At 38.9% G+C, this 17,417-nt stretch overlaps 1 protein-coding gene across 1 annotated transcript in view; it reads left to right on the top strand.

Moving 5' to 3' along the window:
• Nucleotides 1-17,417, top strand: part of ARHGAP10 (Rho GTPase activating protein 10) — a 310,929-nt gene that overhangs the window by 132,783 nt on the left and 160,729 nt on the right. The window contains 3 exon segments of the mRNA XM_055336297.1: nt 2,641-2,770; nt 5,809-5,918; nt 7,980-8,074. Of these exon segments, the coding sequence (XP_055192272.1) occupies nt 2,641-2,770; nt 5,809-5,918; nt 7,980-8,074 (335 nt within the window).

The raw sequence follows: 17,417 nt of genomic DNA, 5'->3' as shown, positions 1-17,417 counted from the left end.
CACAACATTCCCTTAAGCCAAAGCCTAATCTAGAGCAAGGCCCTAAGTCTCTTCAGTTCTGTGAAGGCTGAGAGAGGTGGAAAAGCTCCAGAAGAAGAGTTGGCAGCTAGTAGAGGTTGGTTTATGAGGTTTAAGGAAGAATCTGTCTCCGTAAAAGAAGAGTGTAAGATAAAGTAGCACATGCTGATGGAGAAGCTGCAGCAAGTTCTCCAGAAGGCCCAGCTAAGATAATTCATGAAGGTGGCCTCAGTACAGAGCAGATTTCCAATGTGGATAATGTCTGGTTTCAAAGGACAGCCTGACTCTCTTGTTAGGGGCTAACACAGGAAGTGACTTGAAGTTGCAGCTAGTGCTCATCTACCATTCTAAAAATCTTAGGACCCTTAAGAATTAGGCTAAATCTACTTTACCTGTGCTCTGTAAATAGAACAACAAAGCCTGGATGGCAGCATATCTATATACAGCATGGTTTACTGAATATTTTAGGCCTGTTGAGACCTAGATGCCACTGAGAACATTTGTGATTCATGGGAAGAGGTGAAAATATCAACATAAGCAGGAGATCAGAAGGAGCTGATTCTGCTCTCAAGGATGACTTTGAAGGGGTTCAAGACTTCAGTGGAGGAAATAATTGGAGATGGGGTGGAGATAGCGAAAGAACCAGAATTAGACATGGAGACTAAAGCTGGGCCTGAAATGCTGCAATCTCATGATAAAATTTGAATAGATGAGTTGCTTTTTATGCTTGAGCAAAGAAAGTGGTTTCTTCAGAGGGAAACTACTCCTAGTGAAGATGCTGCGAAGATTGGTGAAAATGACAACAAAGAAGTTAGAATATTCCATAAATTTAGTTGATAAAACAGCAGCAGGGTTTGGGAAGATTGAGTCCAGTTTGGAAATAAGTCCTATTGTAGGTAAAATGCTACCAGATATCATTGTTGTCTTATTTCAAGTCGCTGCCGCAGCCACCCTGAGCAGTCAGCAGCCACTAGCATCAAATCAGGACCCTCTACCAGAAAATGATTTTGACTGGAAGCTCAGATGATGTTAGGATTTTTTTTTAGCAATATAATATTTCTTGAAGTATGTACATTTTTAAGACATAATTCTATTGTGCCTTTAATAGACCACAGTATAGTGTAGACATAACTTTTTTTTTTTAAAGATTTTATTTATTTATTCATGAGAGACAGACGGGGTGGGTGCAGAGACACAGGCAGAGGGAGAAGCAGGCTCCATGTAGGGAGCCTGATGCGGGACTCGATCCCAGGACTCCAGGATCACGCCCTGGGCTGAAGGCAGGCACTAAACCACTGAGCCACCCAGGGATCCCAGACTTTTATGTACCCTAGGAAGCCCAAAAACTCGTTTGACTTGCTTAATCGCAATATTTATTTTATTGCAGTGGCCTGGAACTGAACCCACACTCTCTCTGAAGTATTTGTATGTAAAACTATTATATAGGCACACACAGACACACATTCCGAAAGATGTGAGGGTTGGGAGGAATCTAAGCAAAGTGACAAAGGTGAATAAATAAAATCAGTATAATCAGTATTAAAATGGGTACAAGAAATTCTGGAGGCATGAGAAACAGGCAGGCAAGAGGGAACTGGCTATTAACAAATGAGTTCCATCCTCCTTGCAATCCTGCATTTTGTTCTAGTACATAAATTTTTTAACTCTCAGCTTGTGCTTAAAATACGCTTCTGCAGTTAAGTTTTCCCCTTTGCAATCCACATTTATCAGACTCTCGTTCCCCTAAAAAAAGTATACATTCTACCATTTTTCTGTTCTAGACCCTTGGTAACCCCTTTCATTGTAGGGAGGAGAGGTGAGGGATTTCAATAAAATTTTTTTTTTTATCTCCGCTTCTGCACAATTTCACATCAGCAGTTTTTTGGTGTTAATATAATTATTTTAGAGTGTGGATAAGAGAAATGTCCAGAAGCTGGGTGGTGCTGACTCATCATGTTGGCCTTGGTAATTTCGTCACTTTACCTTACATATACGTTTCCAGGGTAGCCGTTTGACAGAGATACTGGCATGCTAAGTCTCCTGGGTTTCAGAAATGTGATTTGTTTCTTCAGTATCTAAGATATTGTTTGTACATGAGATTCTTACTCCTCTCTTTATCTGAGAAGAAATGTCATTCCAAGTGCAATTGCCATGACCTGCACAAAATGACCTCATATTATTAGTTGGCAGAGAAGAATTAAGTTTTTCAGGTTCTGAGTACTTAATACTGCTGGTATAATAATACTGAGTCAGGTTTATGCAAAAGAAAGACTTCCCAGATATTTTATTGACCTACTTTTTTTTAAATCTAAGATTTAGTATTATTGTGAGACGAGGTAGGAGTTCTTATGTTGATTAACACAAGCATTCTTGGTGTTCAAAAGCTTTGAGAGTAAATAATCTCCAGTTATCTAAGCTTAGACTCTTCTATTAGCTATTTTACCACTATTTTTTTTCTTTGAACGGGAATCTTAAAGAGACAAACTGGAAAGGAGGGTATATTTCAAGAAGTTTATAGTAAAATCCTACAAATTTAATTATAGTTATCCAGAAACTTACAAATGGACATGAAAAAACTCATATGAGAACTTAAAACTTAGATGTGTTTATTATCTATTTCAGACACGAAATCGTTTTGAAGGAACGAGGTCAGAAGTGGAAGAGCTTATGAACAAAATCAGACAGAACCCCAAGGACCACAAACGAGCAAGTCAGTTCACTGCAGAAGGCTACCTGTATGTACAGGAAAAAAGTAAGAGGATCTCCAGCAGTGATGAATGACTAATGAAACGTCATTTTAAAACTCGTACTGTAATTACTCTATTTTCAGAATAATTATTTCTACCACTTCTTTTGCTCCATCCTGTCCTAGAAGGTCAGTTTTGTATTGTGGGGGAAAACACATTCCTGCTCTAGGGAGGGGCCAGTGAAATTAGGAACTCAGGGAGCACCCTACTTTCCAGATGCACCTCGGAATTCTGCATCACACTTTGCTAAAACTTGTTTATGAGGATGCCAGAACTTGGTGTAAGGCTGAAAGTGAGGCAAAGTATTTTTCCTCCTTTCCCTTCATCCCTCCCATCCTTATCACCTACACACACACATATGCACATTCATATACACATGCACACCCTCCCCCTCCCACCGCCCTCCTTCCCATGTTAACGTCAGGAGGGCACATACTCCTTCTATTCCTTCATGTCATTTCTTTCCACGCCAATCTGAGATCATTTGTTCTTGCTAAAATTATCAGGGTGATTGCAGATGGCTATAAAAAATATTCCTAGGTGGCATTCTAACTTCTCTCAGAATTTTTAGTATTGCACTCAGTGAATACATGGTGTGTAGAGTGTCCTGGTTTTTAAAATTAAGGTACCTAAAGATTCTTTAAAACTTTTGACAATTTGTTATTATTTTAACTGTTCAACTCTTAAACTTTAGTTCGTCAACTGTAGAACCTGAGTTACTATTTAGTAGAAAGGAGAATGTGAAAATGTGTACTGTTTTCCTGCTTTGCCACCCTTGACTGTAGTCAGGGCACTTCACAATTTTTATTAGTGTGGCTGACTTACAGGATTTTCAAACTGACTACTTTAGTCGGAGAGAGTACTTGTGGAATAGCTGTGGGATATCTGTGCTTCAGAATGAAGTTAATGCATATACAATTGGCAGAATGGTGGTTCTATTTCCATTTGCCCTTATTCAGTCTGGGCTACCATAGTCTTCATGTCTCATCAAGAGGAGTTACATGGCAAGCAGAACTCTGAATTTTTCTGATGCTTTACCTTTTTTATCTCAGTTTGTTCATTGAACTTGAAAGAACTGAATTAACATGTAGGGTAGAGACATAGGAAGGATAGAATTTTTGTATTATATGCCCAAGTGAAAATCACAGGAAACTTTAATTTATAGATTCATAACTGTTTCTCAACTTACTGTCTTTGAAAGGAATTGGGCTGAAAGTAGTTGGAAAAATAGAATGAAAACAGTAGTGGCAAAATTCTCCTCTTGTTAACTGTATGCCAGGCACTGTGCTAAGCTTTTTATACACCTTGCCTCATTTAATCCTTTAAAAAACATTCTGAAGTGTATAGTACTATTATTACCCCATTTACCATTGAGAAAATGGAAGCACCATTGAGAAAATGGAGAGAAATAATGTCTTCTAGATCACGCAGGTCCTGAATGCTGAGATTGTCCATCTATGTCATGCTCTCTAGGCTATTATCTGGAGCATGGATGGCTGTGAAAAGCCTGTGTATTTGGGTCAGGTGGGATCCGGGAAAGGATGGTGGCTTAATGAGTGGGAAGACTTTGATATTTGGAACCAGAAACTCAAACTTGAGGTTAGGCTTTGTCATTTCTTGGGCATTTGGTCTAAGCTTAAGTTTTCTTAAACTGAAGAGATAGTAATGCACCATCCCCCACCTCAAAGTTTTTTCTTAGTGTTGAATGAAATATCTGCACAATACGTTTTGAACCATAGAATAGGATACAAGTTTCATATTCATTCACACACACCAGTGGTCCCTGAATTCTGGTCTTCGCACTCCTGGTGGCCTGAGCTGAGATTTACTGTGGTCTAGTAACACCTTTCATCTCCCAGTGGCCCCAAGACAATGTGAGAAGCTTTTCTTAAAGCTCGGTGGATCCTTTTGAATGAGCCCTTTTCTCCCTCCTAAGCTTGTCCTTCTTGAATTTTAGGTATAGAAGGTTTGTTTGTTTACAGGTAAAATGATGGTGATAAAAGATGCTAGTTGCTTTCTTCTTCTTCTTCTTCTTCTTCTTCTTCTTCTTCTTCTTCTTCTTCTTCTTCTTCTTCTTCTTCTTCTTTTTAAGTCTTGGTAAAAGACAAAATTGTCAGCCTCTGTTGGGAGTAACTTTTGTTATGATTGGATTTTACTGGCATATGAAACTAGATTGCTAGGTACTCCTGACGTGGAGCATTCTCTTCTAAGAGCTCTGGTGCTGACAATACTGACTTTATATGAAGTAAAAAGAAGTTCTTCTTCTCCTTCTTTTTTTAAAGATTTATTTATTTATTTATTTATGATAGACATAGAGAGAGAGAGGCAGAGACACAGGCAGAGGAAGAAGCAGGCTCCATGCCGGGAGCCTGATGCAGGACTCGATTCCGGGACTCCAGGATCGTGCCCTGGGCTAAAGGCAGACGCTAAACCACTGAGCCACCCAGGAATCCCCCGTAAAAAGAAGTTCTGAGAATGTTCTGGTCACTGTGAATAGCTCACTTCTCTATTCTTCATCTTGCATTTTAAAGTTCAGCTTTACCATCATTAGTAAGGGCAGCTGCCTACCAAAGTGCTGTAGTGGGCTTAATGCTCTCGTAGATGCTAGACTAGATGCTTTTTCTCAGCATTGTGATTCTATGATTGTGTTGTTTTTCAGAGGCCAGAACTGAATCCAAAACCATCATATACATTGAATGGAATTCTTGAAACCCTTGTGAGCTCTTACTACCTGGAAATAAAAAATATAGCTCATAATTAAGAGATTTTTTTTTAGGTGTGAGATAGCAGTCCAGCAAACCGTTTGAAAAGTATGTCTTCAACTCCTTGCTTTGCCGCTGAAAAGTATTGAATGTTCTCTGAAATGATCTCTCTGAGCCTACTTATTTTTTTTTTTTAATTGGAATCAACAATGTTGGTGGTTTGTTTCCTTGAGCTGTATTAGTTGCTGCTTATTGGGCTTTTCCTCTTTAGTAATATATTTGAAACTCTGCATATCTGCTTATTTATGAGGAAAAACATAAAGTTCTATTTCTTGTTCAAGGGCCCGCTCCATTTGGTTCCAGTTGGGTCAAACACTACTGCATGTATCGGAAAGCAGCCAAGAAGTTCAACATAATCCCATTTGAGCATAGATCTGGGGAAAACTTGTAAGTATTTGATTATATATTATGTATTCTATGTGAGGTAGTTTTTGAGGCTGACATCTTAATGGTGTTTTTATTCACTAATGATAAATACATTATATTTTGGTTTTAGGATTAAGGTCTTTGTTTTCTTTTATTTCTAAATAAAATAGGCCACTAAACAACAATGTGGTTTTTGAATTGTATGTATGGATTTTAATGGTCAGGACTAGAATCCTTTTATTTCACCATTATTGGAGGATAAAGTGAACCCCTACAATGAGCTTTCATAACTCAGTGTTCAGTCAGATCGATATTTGCGTGGATCTGATGTGCACACATGTGTTCACAGTCTGAAAACATAATACATGATAATCTGTAATGAATTTTACTGTTTTCCATTTAGACTTACAAAGTTCTCACTTAGGCAGTTGCTAGTTAGTTAACTACTCCTCCCACAGAAATAAATAGCAAACCAACACATGATAGCAAGAAGATCTCAGGAATTGGCTGTGTAGGAAAGATGATCGCTCTTTGGGTTTTAAATAGAAACTGTAGCTCATAGCAATAATCAGTAGTCTGGAGGAGGCAAAACTCTTCCACCAATATTGAACATAATGGGTAACACATTAAAAAAAAGCGGAAGTCATTGCTTGCTGGGTGGATGGGCATGATTTTGCCTAGGTGAATACAGAATTAACTCAAGTTCACTTCTATTTATATATACTTTGCATCTTCCTGAAAAATAGTTAAAGCAACTTATAATACAAATATAGATTTATAATAATGAAAATAGAAATGGAAAATCAAGGCCGTGGAAAAGAGGAGTAAGTGAGGAGGATATCAATCTTAAAGGCTGATGGGGATAAGATTGAGCATGAGATTTGCATGTGAGGTTCCTGTCAGGACTAACTCAAATGCTAAGACGTGTCTGCTTAGTGATGTATCTCTATTTAACCACTGCATAATAAAAACATTTCAGAATATAATGACTGTGACATTTTGAATATCGGCATTTTTGAATGTTTGTTTAGTATTACTTGGAGATTCTCCTGTTTTAGTAAATATAATAATGTTCTAAAAGTAGGTACTCAAAGTTCTTATAGTTCTTTACTCAGAACTCATGTGCATCTATTTCCCTTGGATTGTTTAGTGAGGTAAAATAGTACTGTATTAAAACAAATAAAGTAAATATAAATTCAGGGTGATCCACTCCAGAAACAAAATCCACATTGATTGACTGATTCTAACTTTCGATGATCACAATAGCTACTATAGGGCCTTATGATATACCTTTTAGGTAGATTCATATGGAATTAAAGTTTTTATAGGAAAAGAAGGTCACATATTGCCTTTTACATATGGTAGAACAATATGAATTAAACAAAACTATTCGTTCAAAAAGAGCGCAATAAGAGAATAACATGTTCTGGCATGTGGAAACTATATTGTTAATCTACCTTTTAAAATTAGTGCTTATGAGGTCTGGTTTAATGTTACTGTAATCAAAGCAAGATCCAGAAAACCTTAAGGAAAAGAGCATGACAAAAATGATTAAGATTATAAATAGGGGTGCCTGGGTGCCTCAGTCAGTTAAGCATCGGCCTTTGGCTCAGGTCTTGATCTCAGGGTCCTGGGATGGCACCCTGCATCAGGCTCCCTGATTAGTGATGAGTCTGCTTCTCCTTTTGCCCCTCACCCTGCTCCTGCTTTCTCTCTCTTTCTCTCAAACAAATAAAATCTTTTTTTTTAAAGATTTTATTTATTTATTCATGAAAGACACAAAGAGAGAGAGAGGTGGAGACACAGGCAGAGGGAGAAGCAGGCTCCATGCAGGGAGCCTGATGTGGGACTCGATCCCAGGTCTCCAGGATTACGCCCTGGGCCGAAGGCGGTGCTAAACCACTGTGCCACCAGGGCTGCTGTAAATAAAATCTTTTAAAAAAAGATTGTAAATAGTGTTTAAACAAACTTGTTTGAAAGAGAATAAAATAAGGGGACTTAAAATCTTGAACCTTGGCCCCACCCTCTTTGCTGTGTCTATGCTTATATTGTAGTTTTTGAGAATATTTAAAATGATTGTTTGCAGGGGGATGGAGAGGTGTTCTTTTTGAAAGAATGTACCAAGAGGCATACTGACTCCATTGACAGAAGGTTCTGTTTTGATGTAGAAGCTGCTGACCGGTAAGTTATTAGAATTATTGCGTTTAATGAAAGAGTCTTATAAAAATTATTTTAAAAAGTGGAAGTTAATTGAAACTTGAAAAAGAGATTTCCTTGGCCTGAAAGAATGTTATCTTGTTACATTTCCAGGCTTTGTATTCACTTTGACCAGTTTAGGCTTTGTCTCTGTGTTTATCTATAGAGTAATAGCTTGATCTTGGCTGGAGTTTGGAGTCCTTCTAATGAGTAATTAAAAAATTACCTTGGAGCATTTCATTGTTGACATAGGCCTAATTGTGGCATTGAAAGAATAATGAGTGAAAGTGAGGAAGTAGGTGACAAAGCTGACAAGAGCCGGTGGGTTGTTAATACAGAACAATATTCGTTTTCATGTGTGGGAATTTTCTGTGTGTATTCTGTGTATGATGGAGGGCTATAGGCAAACTGTTTACTCAAAGACTGCTTATCTTTTGCCTTGTTGTATGACTTTCAGTAATTATAAAAGACTCTTTGCCAGAGAGGAGGAAGTTAAAAACAGAAAAAAGTTCGTCTGATAATACTACTACTTCTCTGGCATTTATTTCTAGGTCCTCCTGTCACACTAAGGAAAATCTTGGTACTTGTAGAATATTTCTTTTGTACTGTCTGACAGTGTGGTGGTTCCTTGCCAGTTCTGGTTTTGGCAACACTGGTCTTTAGATAAGGCTGTTTCATAGTTATATAACAAAAGTTTACAGTATGAGATTTTTGTAACAGAAGTTCATTTCAGGTCAGGACCCACAAATACAAAAATAATTAATGCTTCCTCTTCCCTCAGATGATATAACCAAGGCTATGGGATGGATGCTGAGAGGGAAAAGCTATGCTTTACTTTACAATAAATGAATTGAAGACCACATACCTAGAAGTGTGCCATTAGGCGTCACGATAAATTTGGCCCTACCATGAGAAAAGTAGTTTAACGAGCATTTTTCCAGGACTGGAAAAAAGTGACAGAGAATGTCATTGTAGAAGAGGCTAACTTTTAGGCCAGTGAGAACTGGTTCAGATACCCTAAGAAAAGATTCAGTCTGTGTAGTACAACTTGAGTATTTGTGTGTGTCTACCTACAGTGGGTATCTACTGAGTCCTAAGTGTCAGACGTGCTAGGTGCTCTAAATTTTTCTGTGCTTTATCTTACTTAATCCTCACCACCGCCTGTGAGGCAGGTATTATCCTTCCCATTTTATGATGGGAATCTGGGCCATAAATAGTTTAAGTGATTTTTCCAAGGGAATATAGTTGGAAAGTGGGAGAGCTGAGATTTGAACTCCTGCATTTTGCCTCTAAGGCCTATTCTGCCTCTTGGCCACTACATCATAAGTCTGAGTATTACCGTGTAGTTGTGACATTCCCTAAATAATTGACAAAGGTGAGCCAGCAGTGATGTATACCAGATAGTGTGCTTAATGTGGTTAATATGGTTTGCTAGACTTGATCATGCCAAATACACTTGGTCAATGATGATCTTTACTATGATTGTAACCACTGTCCACCCCTCACAAAGATTGACCAGGGATTACCGTGGAATTATTTTCACCTATATAGGGTAACATTTTATAAATAGACTCTGAAAATGGGGAAAAACTTTAGAGGTGATCTATTCTAGTGGGTTTTAAATTGCTTTATAGGGAAACCCTCTTTCAAATAAAATTTTACATTTATTCATATATGAAACAATAAAAAAGAGAGTTCCCATATTAAAGTAGGGTAAGGGGCCTGCATCCCTACTTTTTCAGTTTCCTTCTTATAGACATCTTTAATCTACGTCTGCTGACACCAGAGCTGCTTACTGGGAAATCATGACAGGGGGACCACTCATCTAGTCTAGATGGATGGTTGAAGAAAGGCATATGGAGGATTTGGCATCTCGTTGATGATTGATGGATTATTTGGAGTCAGCTGGGATTGAGACTCCTATTCCAGGTAGAGAAAATGGTATGTGTGAAGGCCTGGAGTCAAGGGAGGATGTGGCCCATTTGAGGTCCCTAGAGATACCAGCAACTTTAGAGCAGTCAAGAAGAGGAGGAGAAAGGCTTGAGAAGGGGAGCAAGGGCCTGACATTGAGGTTTCTCAGCTTAATCCATTACATGGCTTTAAGTTAAGTAGTAGGTAATACATTTATATTTTTCAAAACTCATTCTGGCAGAGTAGAGAAAGGTCTGCAGATGGCAGGAGTAGATGAAAAGGTCCTGGATTAGTGTTGGTAGCCGTGGGAGTGGAAGCTAAGGGATCCATTTGAGGGAGATGTATAGAACTAAATTTAGAGACCAATTGGATCTTGGAATATAGAATGAAGGAGGGGAGAGTTTCTGGCTTAAGCAACTAGATAGTGCCATTTACTGAGAGGGACAGCCAAGGAGGCCCAAGGATGGAGGATGATGAATACAGCCATGGTCATGTTGAGTTAGATTGCTGTGGATCATTCAGTAAAAAACCCAGTGCGGGGGGGGAGGGGGGGAGGGTGGTGGTGGTGGTGGTGGTGGTGGTGGAACAACAACAACAACAAAAAACCCAGTGGGAATTTGGATGCAGCACTTGGCAGCTTTGGCAGCATCCATCACTGAATCATGCTTGTTGCCACAAGATTTCTTGGACTTCTCTATTTTCAGCCATTGTTTTTTAAAATTTAATTTTATTTATTTATTCATGAGAGACACACACACACACAGAGAGAGAGAGAGGGGCAGAGACACAGGCAGAGGGAGAAGCAGGCTCCATGCAGGGAGCCCAATGTGGGACTTGATCCCAGGTCTCCAGGATCAGGCCCTGGGCTGAAGGTGGTGCTAAACCACTGAGCCACGGGGGCTGCACTGAGCCACGGGGGCTGCCCTCAGCCATTGCTTTTTAAATGTCATTTCCTGTGGCTATCTCTTCTTTCTTTCTTTATCCATTCACATGATTTCATTGCTCTGCAGTCTATATTTTTCTTTTTTTCTGTGTTTTGAGCTGCTTTTAGAGTCTTTCCAATTCTACTGCTCCTATAATTTTTGGTGATTTCCATACTGCTTAAGATGAACCTTTTTAGCACCTTGCTTCCTGACTCCTTGAACTTCTCTCTTTTGGTCTTCTTGTTCTTTACTCTGCCTCAGCCATCCACTCTCACAGTTGTTGCTTAGATCTTGTCATTACAGGGACTGGCAACTGCTCTAGAATCTCCACTGCAAGCCTTTCTCTTTCTGACACCACCTTCTATCATTCTCTGCTTTTTTCCTGGTAAGTAACCTTAGATTCTCTCTAATCAGTTGAGCCTATTGTTACTCAATTTCTTACATCCTCGCTTCCTTCCTGATCTAGTTTAATTTCAATCATAATAGTCATTATTTTAAATATGCTCTTTTGTCTTTCTCTTCCTTTATTAGACTTGCTGGTACAACCTCAGCTTAAGTAAGGTTCACCTCTGCCTCCTTTCTTTCTAGAGAGACATAGTTAAGCATGTTCACCAGGATCACTTCAGGTTCATGAGCATTAGCCTCAAGTGAGCCATTAATTCTAGCCACTAATTGTGTTGTATTTTCTAGTTCTTTCATTTTCCTGATGATGAATATTTCATATTTTTCTCCTTATAAGCCCTTTTCCTAATAATTCTGTGTCCTGTTTTGCTATGAAAGTAGAAGCAATGAGAAGAGATCATCCACTGCCATAAACACCCACTCCATCATGGTACCAGACACCTTGCTCTTCCTCCGTCTCTGTGTGAGCTGTGTTCCTGAGCCTCTCTATTCACTTGTCTCTCATCCTGTCCGTGTTACTCTACAATATCACTTTCTTGTTAACATGAGGGTTGCCCTTTCTACTGGATTATTCTCATCAGCACACAAAATACTCTTTTTCCTCCATTTTGAAAAAAAAAATGCCACCACTGTCACCAGTGAAACACCCGTGTCTTGACCAGTCTTCCCTTTTGTCTGCTGCCCATTTCTCTCCTCTAATAAACAACAAAACTTCTTCAAAAGCTGTTGTATTAAGATCTCAAATGTTCTTCCTCTCATTCTCTTTTGAGCCTTCTCCTGTCTGGCCTTTGTCTCTCCTCTGCACTGAGGTTGTGTTTGTCAAGCTATCATGATCTCCATGTGCTACATCAAGTTGTCAACTCTCTTGTCCTTCCTCCTCTTTGCTGGCAGCAGCATCTGACATGGCCAGTCACACTCCCCGCCATGGCATACTTGCTTTAGTTCTAAAACAATACACCTTCCTGTTTGTTTTCTGATACCCCATTGACTTTTCGATTTCTAGACTCATTTACAACTTCTCATTTCCCAGACCTTTTGATGTTGAAGTCCTCTGATGTTCATCTTTGAGCTCTTCTCCTCATCCTAACCCTCAAGAGCTTGTCCAGCCTCATGGCTTTAAGTGCCATCCTTACGTTGGTAACTCTGAAACTTATTATCTCTACCTGGATCTTTTCCCTGAGCTTCAGGTTCTTACCCAACTGCCTACTCAGTATTGCTTCTGTGATGCATTTTGAACAGTGCAGAGGTGGGAGATAGTTTGTTTTTTGTAAATTTCCCCAGAATTCTTGGAACAAAAATGATCCCTTTATAGGATTTAACATTTTATGTAAGTATATTCAATCTTATGTAAATACTAATATCACAGAAATATTTTTTCAAAAGTGATACATGTTTATTGTGAGTCTTTTTCTAAAGGTTTTTGGTTAACTTGGAAAATAACTTTGTTATGTGTCTTCTTGAGTCTTTAGGGTTATGTTACTTTTGCATTATTGATTCCTCTTATTTTGCTTATTTCTTCATTTCTAAGCAGGGAAACATCTATTCAGGTTTGATATTACTGAAGGATAGTGTTTGTGGGGCTGTTAGGTTCCTGCTACCAACCCCGTTGTCAGTGTGTTTCCCACTTTTGGAGCAAAATCTGGAGGGAGCGTGAGTGTACTCTGAGGTACTTCTGGTGTTTCAGAAAGCTTATTTAGTGGAGAGATTGAATGAGGTAGGTTCTTCTCTTGTCTATTTCTCCGATTCCTGGCCAAATGGATGACTGGGAATTGTAAGTAATTTGTTCCTTGTCTATTAGATTATGAATTCCACGAGGGTAGAAACCCTGGTTTAGGATTACTTGGTACTGTGATACTAAACGCAAGACTTTCTATATGGTGGGCATTCACCAAATTTGTATTGAATTAAATGAAATTGAATTGTTGCTTAGAAGTGACAGAACTGGGATTAGATTCAATCAAGCAACTGTCAGTCAGCTGTCCTTTTCTTCTGTACCACACAGCAGTGCTGTGAACTCCAGTGGTTTTTTTGTTTTTTTGTTATTTTGCTTAAAGAAAATAAACTTAACCCATTATGGAGCAGATGGGTATTGAAAGTGGGTTTCTGATGGAATTTGTAGAGCATTCCTATCGGCACCTTCATATAGTAATTTCACAGTTGATTGAATGTGCTTAACATATAAACATATTTTGTCTTCTTTTCGGGTATCAGTTTTTGCTATTTTTTTTATTCCTTGGGTTGGAAAAGCAGTCAGATAACATTGTGACAACAGGCAAAATACTTCATAAACAGCAGCATGGAGCCTGGGCTAGCATTTGATTTATGTAGATATAAATCAAGAGCTTTCACTTAATTGTTGCATGAGTTTAGGTCAGGTTTGATTGCATGTAACAGAAAAACTCAAAAGAAGATTGCTTAAATAATGCAAAGTTTCTTTTTTTTTCTCTGATTTGGGGGAGTCTAGAGGAGATCAGACCAGGGTGAGTATGAGTAACATGCTACTTGGTGCCAGGTCTTATTCCCCCTTGTGCATGGCTTACTTTCCCAATAACCTTAAGTGCACCATGCCTCATCCCACTTAAATAGCACTGTCTCTTGTTGTAGGCACACTTTCCAGAGGTTGAACATAACACTTCTGATCCCATAATGATGTGAATGGAATTATATGGTTATAACCAGCTGCAAGGGAGGCTGGGAAATGCCAAGGCAGGGCAGTTGCTGTCTTTTGTTTCAAGACATCCCTGTGCTATTCTGATTCTTCTGGAATCTGTCACTGATAATGAAAGAGAGAATGGTTGAGGGTTGGGGCCCAACTAGCCGTTACTACTTCGATTATCAATGTTAAATGGACCTGTGCTTCATTTTCCTCCTCTCAGTTCACCAGAAGTATACTTTGACTGTTTCAGCTAAGAACATTTAGGAACACATGTGCTGAGAATACCATCCAAAAAATGAAAGGACAGCCCACAGAATGGGAGAAAATACTTGCAAATGGTATATCTGTTAAGGGACTTGTATCCAGGATACATGACTGGATACAATGACTCTTATAACTCAATAATAAAAAGATAAATAATCCAATTAAAAAATGGGTAGAAGATTTGAATTAGACATTGTTTTTCAATGAAAATATGCAAGTGGCTGGTAAGTACATGAAAAGATGTTTAACAACATTAGCCAATTAGGGAAATCAAAACCACAATGAGGGACTCCTAGCTGGCTCCCTCAGTAGAGCATGTGACTCCTGATCTTGGGGTCATGAGTTCAAGCCCCACATTGGGCAAGGAACCTACTTAAAAAATTAAGTAGGTTTTTAATTAAAAAATTAGATAAACAAACAAACATATTTAAAATGAACCCACAATGTGATGCCACTTTGTACTCACTAGGATGGCTGTAATTAAAAAATCATAATAACTAGTATTGGTGAGGATGTGGAGAAATTGGAGCTTTCTCATATACTGATGATAAAAATTTAAAAAGGTATAACTGTTTTGGGAAGCAGTTTGGCAGTTCTTCAAAAACTTACGCACAAAGGCATCTGGCTGGCTCAGTTGGTAGGGCACGCAACTCTTCATCTCAGGGTTGTGAGTTTGAGCCCCATGTTGGGTGTAGACATTACTTAAAAATAAAATCTAAACAAAAAAAGTTAAGCATCAAGTTATCATGTGACCCAGAAATTCTGCTTCTAGTTATATATGCAAGAGAAATGAAAACCTACATCTGCATAAAAAGCTTGCACACGCCTGATCCCAGATTTTTGGGATCGAGTCCCACATCCAGCTCCTTGCATGGAGCCTGCTTCTCCCTCTGCCTGTGTCTCTGCCTCTCTCTCTCTGTGTCTCTCATGAATAAATAAATAAAATCTTTTAAAAAAATCTTGCACACGTATGTCCACAGCAACATTATTCATAATGGCCAAAATGTAGAAATAACTGAAATGTCTGTCAGCTGATGAATGGGTGGATAAAATGTGCTACATTCATACAACGAAGTGCGACTTGGCAGTATAAAGGAATGAAGAGCTAATGTGTGCTGTAATGTGGATGAATCTTGGAAACTGCATGCTTAGTGAAATAAGCGAGTCACAAGAGACTATGTATATGATTATATGACACATCCAGGGCAGGCAAATTGTTATAGGCAGAAAGGAGATTAGTGGCTGCCTAGGGCTGGGAGTTTCAAGGGAAATGGACACTAACTGCTAATTGATATGGAGTATTTTGGGGAGGTGATGAAAATGTTCTAAAATTGATTTTGGTTATGGTTCTACAACTCTTTGAATATATTAAAAGCTGTTGAATTATATACTCTGAGTAAATTTTATAGTGTGAATTTCAATAAAGCTTTAAAAAAATGCAGCTGCAAATAAGGAGCATAATTAAAATGACGTAAACATTCAGTACTTCATGCCAGCCACACACTGGATACTGTGGGTTGTGAAATGATCCTGTCACTCATTTCAAGTGGGGGAAGAGGATTTTGTGTGGTTAGTTGCTCCTTGGCAAGCTGTAGTATGTCAGAAGATCCAGCGTTATTCTCCAAAGGATTAAACATCATCTCCTTCCTCCTGTCCCAACCATTTTGTTATATAATGTGCTTTTAGCTTCCTTCATATGCTTATCACATGCCACATTGTGCTGTGACCCCCACACATTTGCTTGATAAATAATTACCATTGTGTGAGGTTCTCCCACACATCACATTCAGGCACTGCTTAAAGAAAATGCTTCCCATTTTGCTCTCATTAATCTGACATTTCAGATGTTCTGTTTGGTTTGATTTTTGCCTGATTCCTGGTATATTAGTCTTGAAGGATGGCAAGATACTTCTTACTTTCATAATTCCCTCATTTATATTTTCACGATGACAGTGGGTGGAGGCAGTCGACTAGGTATCTGGAGCAGTAAACATTTTCAAGTACTGCGACACCAAAGACTTTATTTAGCAGCTATGTGCATGCTACTTTCTTGTTTGTCACTTGAAAAGTAAGTTAAGAACATGTTGCTTCCAGAAGCCCATGCAGTTAGGCTGAATAATAATGTTTCTGTAGCACATTAACTAGGGTATATTTGTAAGTATCTTACAGAGCATGCCATTCAGGCACTTAAACAGTCATGGACTGTGTTTGGCACTAAGGATGCAAGAATGAGAAGCTAAAAGGCCTGGCTTTGAGGGGACTCACAGACTAAGAGTGTTTTCAGAGGTCTGAGGTGCTTTAGGAGCTGTGAAGCAATGAGTGGGGCTGGCTGGGAAAGCTCGCTAGAAAAATTGTTAAATTGGATCTTGAAGATTTGGTAATGGTTTGGAAACTCAGAGGCAGGGTTGCCTAAGGCAGAAAGAATGATAGGAAGTCTTGAGAAAACATATTGAGATAATCTTTTAAGTCTTGTTCTCAACTGTGAGTGATTATGTCTGGAGACACTGTGATTGTCATACTAACCCGGCGTGGATGGAGACCAGCCCTGATGCTAAATATCCAGCACAAGACAGTCTTCTGCAACAAAGCATCATCTGGTTTAGTATATCCTTAGCATGGGTGTTGAAAAACCCTGCTTTAAAGCATTTGAAAAGACAACAGCTCCAACACATTTGTGGAACTGAATGCAACGGTTCTGTTTTTTTTTTTTTAATTTATTTTTATTTATTTTTGATAGACATAGAGAGAGAGAGAGAGGCAGAGACACAGGCAGAGGAGAGGGAGAAGCAGGCTCCATGCTGGGAGCCCGATGCGGGACTTGATCCCGGGACTCCAGGATCGCGGCCTGGGCGTGAAACCGCTCAGCCACCCAGGGATCCCCTGTTTTGTTTTTTTACACGAAAATATTTATGAGATGTATATTTCAATTAAAAAAAGTATAACAGCTTAACTGGTTATAGTTCAGGAGATGAATAAAACCAGAATGTGAAGGGATCTGTCAGGGCTGATGCATCATTCAAGAATTCTTAGATTCCAGCGTGGAGAGACTAGGAAAAAAGTCATTTTAAAAGAATTTAGGTGGAACTGGTAGAAAATGGATTGCGCAGAATTAGAGACAGCATTTCTTACATATAAGCTTCTGTGTTTTTCATAATATGTACGATTTTGCCCT

The sequence above is a fragment of the Nyctereutes procyonoides genome, unplaced genomic scaffold (assembly GCF_905146905.1).
Source record: "Nyctereutes procyonoides isolate TBG_1078 unplaced genomic scaffold, NYPRO_anot_genome, whole genome shotgun sequence".
Classification (NCBI taxonomy): domain Eukaryota; kingdom Metazoa; phylum Chordata; class Mammalia; order Carnivora; family Canidae; genus Nyctereutes; species Nyctereutes procyonoides.
This window is presented reverse-complemented; position numbering and strand designations above follow the sequence as displayed.